We start from the raw sequence: 17,154 nt of genomic DNA on the forward strand, positions 1-17,154 counted from the left end.
TTGTAACTGGAGTTGGATGTACTCAGGATCATTTGGGAGGCTGAAGATATTATAGACGAGACTTTCGAAGAGGGGGTGACATACAAAGTACAGGCTTCGGACAGTAGAAGAGTGACCATCCAGAGAGGTAAGGGGGTTAAGAAGTCAGTGCAGGGTTCCCATGTGGCCATTCCCTTCAGCAACAAGTATACCTCTTTGGATGCCGCTGGGGGGGTGGGAGGGGATGGCGGCAGCAGCTGCCAGGCTGGCTCTGATCTGAGGATCAACAGGAAAGAGTAAAGTCAGGCAGTGTGGTAGTTATAGGGGACTCAATAGTTAGGGGGACAAAAAGAATTCTGTGGCTGCAGAAGAAACTCTGAGCAGCTACAGGATATTCTCAAGGGGGAGGGGGAGCAGCCAGAGGTTGTAGTGCATGTTGGCACCCATGACACAGGCAGAAAAGAGGAAGAGGACCTATACAGTGAGCATATAGAGTTAAGAAAGAGACTGAAGAGAAGGACCTCCAAGGTTGTAATCTCTGGATTACTCCCTATGCCATGGGTTAGTGCAGGTAGAAATGAGGTGATAGCACAAATAAATAAGTAGCTGCGGAGATGGTACAGGGGATGGGGATCCAAGTTCTTAGATCATTGGTAGCTTTTCTAGGGAAGGAGTGACCTGCACAAGAGGGACGGGTTGCACCTGAACTGGAGGGGAACCAATATTCTGGCTGGGAGGTTGGCTGATGCTACTCGGAAGATTTTAAACCAGCTTTGAAGGGGCTGGGAACTGGAGCCTCAGGTCAGTAAGGACGGGACCAGAAGGTAGGTGTCAAGGATGAAAGGCAAAATCAAAGTAACAGGTACGATGGTTCGGAGAGTTTAAAGTGTGTTTATTTTAACGCAAGGTGTATTATGGGTAATGGGGAACTTAGCGCATGGATCAGTACATGGAACTACAATGTTGTACCTATTACTGAAGCTTGGTTGAGAGAGGGCTAGGAATGGTAATTAATGTACCAGGTTTTCGAAATTTTAGAAAAGATACAAGAGGGGGTGGAGTTGCACTACCAGTCAGGGGCAGTATCATAGCTGCACTCAGGGGAGACATAATGGAGGGGTCAGATACTGAGTCCATTTGGGTGGAACTCAGGAATAGGAAGGGTGCAATCACATTGATGGGATTGTACTACAGACCCCCAATAGCCTCCAGTACATTGAGAAACAGATTAAGGAAATGCGTAAAAATAACAGGGTTGTTGTGTTGTTGTCATGCGGGGGGAGGGGGGTCAAAATTCCAACTTCCTTAATGTACACTGGGACCTTCTTAGTGCAAGGGTTTAGATGGGGCTGAATTTGTTAAGTGTATCCAGCAGGGCGGTCCAACGAGAGGAGAGGCCGTACTGGACCGGGTGTTGGGTAATAAGTCTGGCCAGTGTGCTCAACAGCGAGGGAACAGTGACCACAGCAACTTATGTTTCAGAATAGCTATATATACGGATAGGTATGGTCCTTGTGGGAGAGTTTTAAATTGGAGCAGGGCAAATTACAATGGGAATTAGGCAGGAACTAAGAATTATTAATTGGGAACACCTTTTCTCTGGCATGTCCACATCAGACATGTTTAAAGATCAACTGCAGAGGACAGGAAAGGTATGTTCCTGTTAGAAGGACAGGGATAGAAAGATAAGAGAACCTTGAATGTCCAGAGAGGTGATGAATTTAGTCTAGAAGTAAAAGGGAAAGTATGTAAAGTTTCGGAAGTCAGAATCAAATGAGGTACGAGGAGTATAAAGAATTTAGAAAATTAAAGAAGGGAATTAGGAAAGCCGGGAAAGACCATGATCCCTAATCCTACCCCTGGCAAAGTAGGATTCAGGTAAATTCTAAGGCATTCTACACATACATCAAGGGTAAAAGAATAACTAGGGGAAGGGTGGGACTGTTCAAGGATAAAGGGGGTAACATTTGCTTGGATGCAGAGAATGTGAGTGAGGTACTTAATGAGAACTTTGCTTCAGTATTGATATGGAGGACCAAGAGGAGGAAGTGTTGGGCCTCCTTAGGAGTACTCCTAAGGAATCCCCAGGGCCTGATGGAATTTACCCCAGATTATTGAAGGAGGCAAGAGACGAGATTGCTGGGTCCTTGACCAGTAACTTTTTGTTCTCTCTAGCCGCAGGCGAAATCTTGGAGGACTGGCGAATGGTTAATGTTGTACCTCTATTTAAGAGGCGAACAGAGAAAATCCTGGGAACAATAGACTGGTGAGTCTCACGTCAGTTGTAGGGAAACTGCTGGAGAAAATTCTCAGGGTCAGGATATGTGAGCATTTGGGAACCCATGATCTAATTAAGGACAGCCAGCATGGCTTTGTGCATGGCAGGTCGTGCCTTCCAACTGGATTGAGTTTTTGACAAGGTGAGAGAGAGATTGATGAGGGTAGGGCAGTGGATGTTGTCTATATGGACTTTTTTAGTACGGCGTTTGACAAAATCCTTCAAGGGAGGCTAATCCAGAAGATTAAGGTGCATAGGATCTGCAGCGAATTGGCTGTTTGGATTCAGAACTGGCTTGCACATAGAAGACAGAGTGTAGTGGCTGAAGGGACTTATTCGAGCTGGAGGTCTGTAATTAGTGGTGTTCTGCGGGGATCTGTCCTGGGACCTCTACTGTTTGTGATGTATATAAATGACCTGGATGAAAATGTAGATGCAACACACATCAAAGTTGCTGGTGAACGCAGCAGGCCAGGCAGCATCTCTAGGAAGAGGTACGGTCGACGTTTCGGGCCGAGACCCTTCGTCAGGACTAACTGAAAGAAGAGCTAGTAAGAGATTTGAAAGTTGGAGGGGGAGGGGGAGATCCGAAATGATAGGAGAAGACAGGAGGGGGAGGGATGGAGCCAAGAGCTGGACAGGTGATTGGCAAAAGGGATATGAGAGGATCATGGGACAGGACGCCCAGGGAGAAGGAAAGGGGGGAGGGGAAAAAAACCCAGAGGATGGGCAAGGGGTATAGTCAGAGGGACAGCGGGAGAAAATGGAGAGAGAGAGAAAGAATGTGTGTATAAAAATAAAAAAATGGATGGGGTACGAGGGGGAGGTGGGGTATTAGCGGAAGTTAGAGAAGTCAATGTTCATGCCATCAGGTTGGAGGCTACCCAGACGGAATATAAGGTGTTGTTCCTCCAACCTGAGTGTGGCTTCATCTTTACAGTACAGGAGGCCGTGGATAGACATATCAGAATGGGAATGGGATGTGGAATTAAAATGTGTGGCCACTGGGAGATCCTGCTTTCTCTGGCGGACAGAGCGTAGGTGTTCAGCAAAACAATCTCCCAGTCTGCGTCGGGTCTTGCAATGTAGATGGGTGGGTTAGTAAGTTGGCGGATGATACCAAGATTGGTGGAGTTGTGGGTAGTGTAGAAGACTGGCAAAGAATCCAGCACGATATAGATCTGTTGCAGATACGGGCTGAGAAATGGTAGATGGGGGTTAACCCAGATAAATGTGAAGTGTTGCACTTTGGTAGGGCAAATGCAAGGAGACAGTACATTGTTAAGGGCAAGGTCCTTAACAGTGTTGTTGAGCAGAGAGATTTTGGGATTCAAGTTCATGGATTCTTGAAAGTGTCTACACAGGTTAAGAAGGCCTATAGAATGCTTGCTTTTATTAGTCGAGGCATCGAATTCAAAAATCAGGAGGTTATGTTGCAACCTCATAAATCTCTGGTTAGGCCACATCTGGAGTATTTCATACAGTTCTGGTTACCGCACTATAGGAAGGATGTTGAAGCTTTGGAGAGGGTGCAGAAGAGTTTCACCAGGATGCTGCCTTGTTTACAGGGCATGTGCTATCATGAGAGGCTGGATAAACTTGGGTTGTTTTCTGTGGAGCAGCAGAGGCTGAGGGAAGATTTGGTGGAGGTTTATAAGATTATGAAAGGCACAGATAGAGTAGACAGGGAGTATCTGAAATGTCTAACACCAGAGGGCATGCATTGAAGATGAAAGGGGTTAGGTTCAAGGGGGATATGAGAGGTAAGTTTTTTTACTCAGAGCGGTGGATGCCTGGAATGGTGGTAGGGGCAAATACAGAGGCTTTTAATAGACATTTGGATAGACACATGGATGTAAGGATATGGACAATGTGTAGATAGGAGGGATTAATGTTTGGGTGCTTTTGATTTCCTTTTTAGCTGATTCAGCACAACATTGTGGGCCAAAAGGCCTGTTCCTGTGCTGTGCTCTTCTTTGTTCCATGCTATAATAAAATTAACACAACTGTAGCTATGAGGCCTCTGAAAGTCCAACCCTTCATCCCAGTCATGAGAGGTGGAAATGCGCAAGGCCGGCTAACAGCTCTAGTGATGCTGAAAAGGCCAATCCCCTGTGCAACGGATACAATAGATTACCAAAACATCAATGAACCGACCTCAGAAGATGATGGAGATGAGAGGTCATTGTTGGCTGATTCTCCATTGGCAGCTAAAGACCAAGCAAGCAAGCACTGCTATGAGAACTTAGGTGTATAAAAATTTTAAGTAAAGTTGATGGATATTGATCAGTGAGGTCAACTTTATCATAACTAATCAGAAACAGTGAGTTAATTTATAAACTCGTTGTTGTCTGACAAACTTACAACAAACCATGCATTGGCTGATTTACCTTGAGTGGAACTACAGCTGTTTGAACCATGTTTCTGAAGCGACCAACTGAGGGATCAACATCCTCTGCAAAAGGGATGAGGATAGGAAAGAAATTTATTAGTTCAAGACATGAGAAGAAAAAAAAACTTAACCAATTTAGGATCACTCTAAAGGGGCTTCACAATTTCCTCTTGTAGTCACTTTAGTCACAAAAATGCCAATTTGTCCAGAAGGCATTGAGGATGACTACTAATCATTGACATGAATACAACCTTATTGAAAATATGCTTCAAGAATTAATAGCTTATAATGTTACATTTTCCTCTACATCAGATCGGTATTAAAATGTTAAAGCTGATTAATTTACTGTATTGACAAATGTGCATTTCACAAAATGCCATTTCTAGACAATAACCCTGGCAAATGTGTGTGTGTAAGGGATATTAGCTATATGCACTGCAAGAGTCATGCCATAGCAACAAATTATTTAGATCTAGGAATCAAAAATACTAATGAAACTATTGCAAGTGACACCTATAACCAATAATGAAGATGTGAAACAAAATATAAAAACATTCAATGAAGTTGAATGACAATGGTACAGTACTTTAGTCGGAAAAAATAAGACGACCACATGCAAATTGTGGTTAATATGACCACATCACAAAAACATGCAAGCACAATTTTCTCTGGAGATGTAGAGATGAATTGCAGAAAAATACTTAATCACATTTTACACCACAATGCATTGTGTACAATTTGTGGTTATCATATCTAAAAAAGATATCAAGTTAAAGGAGAGAGTTAAAAAGAAATTTGACATGGGATGATGAAAGAACAGAGAGAAGTGCAGGAAGCAAACTGCTCTTTTCTCTAGGCAAGTGAAGCTCAAGAGAGTCCAGATCTAGTAGCCACAATCGAAAAACCATTGGTAGATCAACTAAGGAATTCTGAACTTTTGGCCAGAATGTTTAGAATGTGAAGCAAACTACCAAAAGCAGAAATTAAGGTGAAAGGAGGAAAGATTAAGTGATTTAGAAGGGAATGTACTGATTGCATTAGGTGAAGTAGCAAAATGAACTTGACATTAACAATGTAAACAGTGATACTTCTGCATGTACTATGCACTAGCTCACAAATTTGTACAAAAACATCAAATTGCTTCATGTCTTGCTGAAGATATCCAAGATAATATATTTTGCTAGTCAAGGGCATCTTCACAACAATATCAAGCTGGAGTAGTCCACAAGCCCACAGTTTGCACTATAGTCTAAGCTGTGTACTTTGTATGTCAAATACCCAACGTGCATGTTATTTCAAGTGACAGAAATGGAGAAAGTAAAAGATGGGAATACCTGGGTTTATTATTTCTTCGTCGTCACTGAACGACACCCTGAAGCTTTTCCTTTTACGTTTTGGTCTCTGTATTTCCAAGTTCCCCTCTTCAATTGTCAGCGTTGATATTCTTTTATTATGAGCTGTATTGAATTCTGTCAGATTCTAAGTTAAGAAAAAAGTTCAAGTTTGAAGTACATTTATTATTAAAGCATTATAATATGAGCCTTGAGATTCATCTCCTTACAGGCAGCCACAAAACAAGAACCCATAAAAAAACCAGGAGAAAACCCAATGTGCAGAGAGACAGAGAGAGAAAATTAATAGTGCAAACAATAAGTAAGCAAATAGCAGTTAGAATGAAGGTGAGCCTGCTGACATGAAGCCCAGAGAGCAGCTGGAGAAGGCCCACGGCCTCGGCCTCAATTCAGCACATAGCAGAGTAAACGTAACGGAGCCTGTAGACATGAAGCCCAGAGCAGACTCGCAGCCTCAGCTCAGCACATAGTGGAGTAAACGTTCATTCTAATTTAGAAAACATTTCTTTAAATTTCAATAGCCAATAAATTAAAACTGACAGAAACATCAATTGAAACTCATATGAATTACTAAATATATACCAATACGACTGTCAGAAAATAACCCTTTCAGTGCAGAAATCCAACTGATGAACCAGCATGAACTTTTTTCTAATATTCCAACAGAGGGAGGTAGACTAAACTTTGGCAACTGCATGCCATTTTGCTATAATTTGAAATTATTGCTCAAGAAATTGTAGTTCTTCATTATGTCTCCATTACATAGCACATTATATCACCTTATTAAGTCATGGTCACCAGGCATACATACCATTAAATAACTTTGTACCCAATTCAATAAGAATCTGTTGATGTCATTGAATAACATAACTATATGGATTTAAAAACTGATTTATTTCCTTTAATTAGTAATAATCAATACCACTCAGCAGAAGAAACACTGAATCAGGACTCACATCAAGTTCCGTTTCCTCTTCAGGCAAACCCAATAAGCCCTTTAGTTCATCATCTTCCACAGCATTTTCATCACCCTTTACCGCGGAGGGCATTGTCTGTGGTTTCTCGCGTAGTGTGTACGCTCGTGTTGAGGCTCCAAATGACAACGTGGAATCTATGGGAACTTGCTGTGGTTTGTGGGGCTCTAAACGAATGCGCCCCAGATATGTACCATGAGCTGCAACATAAGTGCATATGAAAACCTATTTAGTTCTTGATGCAGAAATAAATTTGATTGGTCAAATGCAAAATCACTTTGAAGCAAATTATTCTGCAGCCTATTTTTGACATTAGGTAGAAAAGAAGGGTTGGAAAGGGGAAGAGAAAAAGATGATACAACTCATTCCATTCTAGTTAATTGGGTCATCAGTAAATCAGGGCAGCCACTTATTTGGTACAACTCCTAAGAACAAAAACTAATCAAGAAAATAGCCAGGATTCCCTTCGCTTACTTGGGACAGGAGACTTGCCACACAGCTTCTAACTAGCATCAGTTGAGTGGACTTGTGCGGCTGTTAAGACACAACACTGTGCTTCAAGTGAAGTTTTTAAATAGCGTCAGTTACATGTGTTTGTCTTCAAAAATCAGTGATTTTATTACCATGTTGATGAGAAATAGCAGTAAGACAATTCAGAATGGTTTTGCTCACTGCAATTTCAAGCATTCAGACTTGGGAGATGCCATAAATAGCCAGTAGTGAAATTGAAACGACTTCACTATTTCAACAAGTTAGTAACTATGAAGAACGTGAAGATATCGACAACCATCTTGAATGCAACAATGAAAATGAAGATTTGGAGGGTGCAATCATCAACAGCATTGTATAAATGTAGTCCATTATCAACACTTGGTGTCTGTGCTGATTTTGTTCATTACAGTCAAAAGAACGCGACACAGTTGAATTCTTCAGTCGATAAGCATTAGGTACTAATACACATTTTTATAGTACTGTAGTAGTATTGGTAGTGTTTTAATTAGTTCTTTCATTTAAATGCATAATTTGTTAATCAGTTTGTATTTTTTATATATCTTTTTAACTATTTCCATGAAACTTTGGCAGCCGCTTAATTGGGACCAGAATCCTCTGTAGTTCAGTTTTTAATAAAAGTAAAAACCTTTTGAATAAATGAATAAATGCGATAATTTGTTTTCACTATTTATCCAGCAGAATTTACCACTGTGCCTCCCTAGTTATGAGTCAGGTATCTGTTCTCTATCTGCATTGTATTCTGTGTTGTGTGTTTATTATAGTAACTAGACACTTGTGGGGGTGTGGTTAAAGCGAAGGGAATAAGTTATGTCTTCATGCTTTGTTCTTTGCAGTCTGTAGTAGCTGGGGACTGCTGGATGTCAAATCTTTTACTGACTGCTCAGTGATGCTCAATTCCACTTAATTTACATTTGGGTACACTTAAGTTTCATCGCTTAGATGCGACCATAAGACATAGGAGCAGAATTAGATCATTCAGCCCATTGAGTATCAGATCACACTCAACCCCATACACCCTGCCTTCTTGCCATATCCTTTGATGCCCTGACCAATCAGGAAGCGATCAACTTCCACCTTAAATAAACCCACAGGCTTGGCCTCCACCGCAGTCTGTGGCAGAGCATTCCACAGATACACTACTCTCTGCCTGAAAAAGTTCCTCCTTACCTATTCTAAAAGGTTGCCCCTCAATTTTGAGGCTGTGTCCTCTAGTTCTGGATACTCCCATCACAGGAAACATCCTCTCCACATCCACCCTATCTAGTCCTTTCAACATTCAGCAGGTTTCAATGAGACCCCCCTGCATTCTTCTAAATTCCAGTGAGTACAGGCCCAGAGCTGCCAAATGCTGCTAATATGTTAACCCCTTCATTCCCAAAATCATCCTTGTGAACCCCCTCTGGACTCTCTCCAATGACAACACACCCTTTCTGAGATATGGAGCCCAAAATCATTGACAATACTCTAAGTGCAGCCTGACTAATGCCTTATAAAGCCTCAGCATTATCTCCTTGCTTTTATATTCTATTCCCTTTGAAATAAATGCCAACATTGCATTTGCCTTCTTTACCACAGATTCAATCTGTAAGTTAATCTTCTGGGAATCTTGCAGGAGGACTCCTAAGTCCCCTTGCACCCCTGATGTTTGAATTTTTGCCCCATTTAGATAATAGTCCGCACTATTATTCCTTTTACCAAAACGCATTATCAGACATTTCCCAACACTGTATTCCATCTGCCACTTTTTTGCCCATTCTTCCAATTTGTCTAAGTCCTGCTGCAATACCTACCTCTCCACCTATCTTTGTATAATCCGCAAACTTTGCCACAAGGCCATCAATTCCATTATCTAAATCACTGACAATCAATGTGAACAGTAGTGGCCCCAATACAGACCCCTAAGATTGTATATTTGCTAATTGTTAATAAAGGATTGAATGCTTATCCTCGACTTTTGGAGCAATCATTATAGGAAAGAGGCCAGGTCACGCAAGTATAACAAAACCGTGGGGTCTCCAGCAGCAGCAATTGTTTTGGATTTGATTTGCTTTGGCCGCCACAAGCTTAACAGTATGGCACAGGAGCAGACACTTTGGCCCACCATAATGCCACAATCACCAGGCACCTACCAGCTGCTGCTTAAAAAAACCTGCTCCGCATACCCGCCTTAACCTTTCCCTCCTAACTTTAAAGCTACAACCTTGAATATTTGAGATTTTTACTCCAGGAAAAAGATTGATCACCTAAACCTATACCCACAATTTTATATACCCGCCTCCAATGCTGCAGAGAAAATAATTTGATTTTTTTCCGACCTTTCCTTATAGCTAAAATTCTCAAATACATGAAACATTTTAATGAATTTCTCCTACACTTCTTCCTCTAATGTGGTGACCAGAACTGTACACATACTCTAAATATGGTCTAACCTAAGATTTCTACGAGGGGTGATTGATAAGTTCGTGGCCTAGGGTAGAGGGAGATGAGTTATACAGCTCTCGTTACATGCACATGCAGTTCAACTCTTCAAGTGATTATGCAGAAAGTTTGAGGTTAATAACTCATCAGGAGTGATTGATAAGTTTGTGGCCTAAAGTGGAAGGAGCTGAGTTATTAATTTCAAATGAGAGCTGTATAACTCATCTCCTTCTACCTTAGGCCACGACCTTATCAATCACCCCTGCTGTGGACACTTTCTGGAGGTCCAAGATCCATTAGCTCCACGACCGCTGGACTAAGTGTGTAAATGTAGGAGGGGACTATGTTGAAAAATAAATGTGCTAATGATAAAGTTTAAGGGAATGGGGGATTCTCAGATTCCTGCAAACAATGGATTCAGTACTATGTCTGTGACTGCAGCGTGTTTGAATAATGTCTCACAGCTGCCTTCTTTGGAGCAAGATAAGGGTTAAAGTTCGCCCAGATCCACACAAGATGTCTCTGGGCTTTTCACACCTTGGACAGGACTGATGGAAATTAGACAGAACATTCCTTCCTTAATTAAAGCACAAATTTGACGGATGTTCTTATCTTTGTCATTAAGTTGTGGCTCTAGCAAACCAGGTAGGACATTCCTTTTTTTAATTAAGGTGGCTGGAGTGTCTAACAAATTGATTGTACTTTTGTATCAATAGTCCATTGACTTGACCGGAATGGTTATCAAACTGATTGTTCTTTTGTATCGGTGGCCTTATAACTTCTGACAATTCTGACATCGGGCAGTGAACTTGTAGAACCGCCGGGGATATGAGAAAGGGTCTCTCCCTGATGTCGGGTCCAAGTTCACTCGCTGGCTGAGCTCGAAGAAATAAACGGGTGAAAAGATAAGTAATAATCTTTTTGTGTTGTCGTTATTTGATCCAGCAAAGTTACGTTTACACTAGGTTTTCTAAAATGGACTCCTTCTACCTTAGGCCATGAACTTATCAATCACCCCTCGGACATCTTGTGCAAATGCAATTACCAGATACACATACATCAGCTAGGGGATAAAAGACGTAGTGGTCAAGGCTGTATTACAAGAAAAATGTAGTTAAAGCAACGACAGGACAACATATTCCACAAATTTTACAATTTGAGGGCAGCTGCAGCTGACTGGATTATGAAATGGAATTTTTGAACCAGTACATGGAAGGAAATGTTGCACAATATAAAAGCAAAATGTGTTTTTCGAGAAGAATTTTGAAAATATCGTGGCAGGACAGAGTAACAAATGAGAAAGTGTTGCGAAAAGCTGGAATAAGAAGAGAACTGACATCAATCAGGTAATGTCAGCTGGAATTTCCAGGACATGTACTGAGGAGAGGGAAGCTCAAGCATCCGGCAGTAACAGGAAAAATTGATGGAAGGAAAGGTTGCAGTTGACAGTGCATGACATTCACGAGTTACATCAAGGGACGGACAGGCAAAAGTTTTGAAGCGCTTATTAGAAATTCTCAGATTAAAAACAGATGGAAGACCGTGAATGCCTACGTCCTATGACATGACACATAGTGATGATGATGTGGGGAAGGATGGTCACTGCCAGATACTCAGGGACAGCAAGGAGTAAAATGATTGTACAGTGACAAGTTTTTTTTAATATATAGCAGGTAAAACAGCATGACCAGGCAACACATTCACTAGAGTATTTCTATCACCTTTGATGCAAATTCTTTAGTAAAAATCATAATTAACACTGTATTTTATATATGTGTGTATATGTATATACATATACACACGCACACACCCCTCTAGTTTCAAGACATCTGTTCAAAATGATATGAACACGCTAAATTTTCATTTTCAAATTAACATACTGAAACACTAAAATTGACCTTTGAATGTACTTGAGCTGTTTGCCTGTTGGAATGAACATGTGTTTTAAATGTTTGAATGTGTAGGGCTGAGCAAAAGAAACAGTTGTGTCTGCAGACACTGGAAAATGCACCTGTGGTTCATTGATTTCTTGTTTCAAAAGATGTATTATTTCAGAAAGTGCTACGTTCTGCATAAAATATTTAAAAGCAGCACTCGAAAAGATTATAAGGTGGAAACTAATGGTTAGAGAAACAATCATTATGTATCAGCGAGAATTAGGGTGGTGTGGTGGAGATACATCAAAGGAGGTGTAAGGCACTTCTTCTCTCTGCTAGTCTGCAGATCACCTTTGGGCAAGGTATAGAACCGGCTTAGCCCCCCCCCGATCAGGGTCACATGAAACCATGGGAACAGGTGGTGGATGGTCGTATGAACAGCTGGTGCATACCACAAGTCCTGGTTATGCGACCGCCGACACAAGGCAGACAATCTCCAAACTCGTCTTGTAAAGACACTGCCCAGAAGGTGGCAATGGCAAACTACTTTTCTGGAAAAACTGACCAAAAACAATCATGGTCATAGATAGACTGTGATCGCCTGTCATACGATGGAGGTGGCAAGATTGTGCAAAATTTCTTCATATCTTTTAAGTTTAAGGGGAGGCACTTACAGGACATTTTAAAGGAAAACCATGTAGCAGGCAAAAAAAACATATAATCTAGATATGTGGTCTCCAAAGTAGTAAAAACACAAATCTGAATCTGCAAAACATTTCCTTCGCCCTAGCAGTCATGCTTAACCGTTTGTGGGCAGCACTTAAAAATATTTCTTGTAAGTTATTCCACAAACATAAAATCTTATCTTGTTCTTAACAAATAAAGGTTCAAAACTATTAACAGCAAATCCACAATGTCTTGATAAAGGGTCATCTTCCCAGAGATAGGTGTCAAGATTTGAAGAAATCTAGTGGCATTTCAGAAGCTTTAATTATAGCTTCGGACAGCACTGGAGGTGGCTATGTGGCTGAGGATTTTTATAAAGATTTCCACTGGCCTATTTTATTAATACCACATCTTTATTCCTTCCTCATGGCACTGTAAATTTTGTCCCTGTGAATAATGATGTCTTAGGATTTTTGTAGTTCAATTAATTACTTATCATTTGCTAGTGTGTTAAGGTCATACATATTCTCATTCTACTTGGGTGCTCTAGCACTGAGAGAGGCTCCAACTTAAGATACTACTCACACTGTCGTATGGTTCGAAAGAAGTGTGTAGTTTGGATGGTTGATGGTTGGGTTGAGTTGTTCTCTGATTTTAGCAATCCACTTGCAAACATTTCATTACCATACGAGGAGATATCAACAGTGTGCTGTTCATTTGCGGAATACTATCCACAAGGTCTAAGTACATCAACCGGCTGTGAGGCGGTATGATCGACTCTCCCTAGTCTCTACCCATGAAGATAGAGAGGGGTACAAATGTGACTGGGCACCAGTGAAAAGTCATAGCGCAAGTGAACACATGGCATGCAAGAGAATTCCTAGAAGCATGATTTTCCGCAGTTCTGTAAACAAACAATTAGACCTTGATCCTATTTACAAGCCAATGTGGGCACAAAATTCCAGAACGTAACGCATGAGGTGTACCACACAACTATCAGCGACGAGACCCCCTCCCTACATTACAATTGAGTTTCCATAATGATGGCCAATCAGCAGATTGATAAGTATGTAAAGGCCAAGCATTCGGAGGACATGCCACAAATGAACAGGTGTCTCCTCGTATGGTGATGCAAATGGATAGCCAAGATTGGAGAACAACTCAACTGAACTGTTGTATGATTACTGGAAGGGGGGCGGGGAGAGAGAACAATCATTGTTCTGATGTTTCAAATGTAGACAAAAGCTAGCGTAATAGGATGCTGGATTACCATATCTTTTAAAACTTAATGTGTGTGATTTTAGAATGTATATTACTCAAATTTATCTTTATGCTGTAATATAGCCTTTAAATTGTAAATTCTAGAATTCTTTAAAGGTAAACACTGCAAACATTTTCCATATCATAATTTCATATAAAATAACACTTACTACTATTCAGATCTATGATAAAAACTCTCTTCAAATGTTTGTGATAGACTAATGCAGCGTGGATTCTTGAACAGGACTGGTGGTCAATGGTAAAATCACATATGTCAGGATTCCTTCCAAAGAGGTAATATTTTTTTTCATCAATGATGAGTTTCTGCAGGAAAAGTCAGAATGCATGTTAAAATTTGCGATATTTAAACTTTTTTTTGTGTTTAGCCCTCCCAGATCTGCTCACAAAGATTATAGTACATGGTAAAATTAGTTCATTATTTGTTCAGGCTGTAAATTAGACTATTATATACAATTTAAAAAAAGATTAACAGGCAAGGATTTTGAGGCTTCAATGTTTCTATCGTTCTATGTTTTTTTTTGTTTCGTGGATATCTGTGAAGAGGACGAATTTCAGGTTGGACACTGTATACATACTCTGATATTAAATGCACTTTGAAATTTTGAAACTTGACCCACATCTTATCTTCATGTCTCCTGGGATCCTGACAGTTGCAGGTACCTTCAGCAGATGCTCAGCTGTTAACATTTGTCTGTTCAGCAAGACACAGCAGGCCACAAGCAGCAAGTAGGCTGCAGAGGGAGAAAACCGGATCCTGTCTGCTGACCTCTGAGGGCCTGACAACCTGTAGTGTCAGAAGGCCTTTATGTTTTACTAAAATGACTAAGTGCATTTAAAATTACATTCACGTTAAGTTAGAAATACCAAAATTAATGAAAACAAAATACAAAACCCAGCTACTCACCTTTTAGCTGAAGGTCAACAATCCAATTCAGATGAATGATGCATAAGTTGTGACTTTCCAAAGCTAAGAGGCCAGATGGAAAGCGCATCTGATCCCTCAGTTCAGTACATTATTGAATCGCCACTGAATTTGCAGTCTAGACTAGAGCAAGATTTCATATCTGTCATTGTCTGACCTCCCTGGGTTCTAAACTTCCATGCTGCATTGTACGAACATGCACGTTCAAAACATGCTGACAATTGCACTGCAGTTGTATAGCACTGCAATAGCTAGTAATTCTTTAATGAGAGCCAGCTAGTCCTCTGAATTTTATTACTTTAACCCTTGAAATGTCTTTCTAATTTCAAATTTCTGATATTAGTAGAGCATTCATCGGGAGAATAATAATTTTACACAAGCTTTTGAAAACCAGCGGGTTTAAAAAAAAGTTCATCAATCGGCAATAAGGAAGGGATACACTGAAAGCCAAGAATTCTGAACTCAGTGGATTGCAAATCTTCCAAGAGGACCACAAACTTGTTGCTGAGTTTAAAGGCTTGTGTTCCTCAATGACCCGGACAGCTATGTTGGCTGGAGTTAGGGCTTTCTGCTTTGGCTATTGGTAGGGTCACCCATGCCGAACAGGTCAAAGGGTAGAGGCCAAAGAGTGGACCACCAGTCCTCCAGGTTCAGAGGTTTAGCTTAGGGTTTAAAAACCCCGATTGGTAAAACAAGATTGTTATGGAAACAGCAAAGAAGAATCCTTCTACATCTGAATGTGATGGTATACCTGAGTCTCCACTGAGGACTTGCATGGCTGACAGTAGTGAAAACTGAGAGGAAGCTACTGATATGGTGAAGGAAGCCCCAAACACCACTAGAGATGAAGGACCTTCATTGCTGCCCTAAATGCCAGCAGCGTAGCGGGCAGTAAATAAGGATTGAAAATCTCACGAATCCCTCATTGATTAAGAAACTGCAAGTTATGCATTACTGCATTAAAAATCAGTGTCCTGCATTCGAAGTTTTACATTCTAATACTTCTTCCCCTCTTCACTAAATTTTATCTCCCCTCCCAATCCTTTTTGGAGTTCAAATACTTTTCTCTGTACTGAACGAGTCAAATACTTTTTTATAATTTGCTTATTTTTTTACATTTTTGCTAATATTTAAGAAACTAAACCACTGGTTCCTATATATATATCAAGGTCACTGCTGACAATTACCAATTTTATTTTCAGCATGTTGTTGGATGAAAATTTTGAGCTCTTCCAAAATAAAAACACAGAACATTCATAGATGTTCCACTCCAGTAATTCTGTACAAATAACAAACTACAGTTCTTTTAATAAATGTGCCTCTGAGTTATATCTCATGGTCTTTCTCCATACGCTGAGTTAATATTCTCCAGGCTTACTTTGATTTAGCACCACTTGGACCCAACCACCATGGATTGTCTCAAGCATCGATCAGAGCTGTGACATTGATAGCCAGGTTAGTATCTGGTGCATTATCATCTTTAAACACAAAAATTTTCTTTCAGATCCAGGCAAGCAGAAAAATATTTCCAGAAACAGGTAAAAAAAAAGAATAAATGATCTTCATAACAAAAGGGTTCATGCAGTGACCCTTTTTCAAAGGATAACTCTAAAATCTTTCACAGAATAGTCATAAAAAAGATGTAAAGGTAGAGACTGAGATATTCACAAGGTTAACCCAAGATAAAGATGGGGTTTAAGGTAGAACGTAAAGGACACCTTGGAAGTAGAGATACCTACAGTATACTTAAGGCAGGGGTTCCCAACCCCCCTTTTTAATGCCATGGACTAATAGCATTAAGGGGTCTGTGGACCCCAGATTGGAAACCTCTGACTTAAGAGGTGAACTTAAGAGTGTGGAGTCTAGATGAGCAAAGGATGGGATTAGAGAAGGAAAATATTATAAGTATAATAACAAGTGTGGTTGTACTTTAATAATATCCTACATATGCTTTTATTTTATATGTGCAAAGACTAGGCCTCAAGCCTTGGTGTCGCCCGTTATAGCCGCCAGGAGAGTGGTGTCACAGCCAGTGCGTTCCATAGGGGTCTGTGTGGCGTGGCGTCCAGTCTGGAGTTGGTGTTGCCCCTCAGTGTTCACTCAGCAGAGGAGAAACTCTAATGTGGTCGAATGCCGATTTCTGTGGCTTGAGTCTGGCTTTATCTTACTGATACCTTTATCTGGTTGCTATCTTGTACGTGCTATGTGTGCTTTGTGCTGTGTATGACTGTTGGTATTGTGTTTTGTATCTTGGCCCCAGAGTAAAGCTATCTCATTTGGCTGTATTCATGTATGGTTGAATGACAATTAAACTTGAATTGGATTGATAAAAGCATTGGGGAGTATCTAGAGGGCTGTGAGATCATGAATCAAAGAGAAATTTAAATTTCCAGAGCACTGCTCATATTAATTTACAATGAAAGTAGGAACAGTGAATGTTAGACAGTGATTTAAAATGGCATTTTAACCTGTTCAAACATTCATCTAGATTCCTCAAATATT

At 40.5% G+C, this 17,154-nt stretch overlaps 1 protein-coding gene and 1 non-coding gene across 2 annotated transcripts in view; both read right to left on the minus strand.

Annotated features, from left to right (window-relative positions):
- LOC134338895 (nuclear inhibitor of protein phosphatase 1-like) overlaps positions 1–17,154 on the minus strand; it is a 39,187-nt gene that overhangs the window by 5,771 nt on the left and 16,262 nt on the right. The window contains 4 exon segments of the mRNA XM_063035065.1: positions 4,648–4,712; positions 5,984–6,128; positions 6,958–7,175; positions 13,880–14,033. Of these exon segments, the coding sequence (XP_062891135.1) occupies positions 4,648–4,712; positions 5,984–6,128; positions 6,958–7,175; positions 13,880–14,033 (582 nt within the window).
- LOC134339185 (small Cajal body-specific RNA 1) lies at positions 15,964–16,124 on the minus strand. Its single transcript, XR_010016360.1, has one exon. It is a non-coding gene; the product is annotated as a small Cajal body-specific RNA 1 (non-coding RNA).

This window comes from Mobula hypostoma, chromosome 28 (genome assembly GCF_963921235.1).
Source record: "Mobula hypostoma chromosome 28, sMobHyp1.1, whole genome shotgun sequence".
Lineage (NCBI taxonomy): Eukaryota > Metazoa > Chordata > Chondrichthyes > Myliobatiformes > Myliobatidae > Mobula > Mobula hypostoma.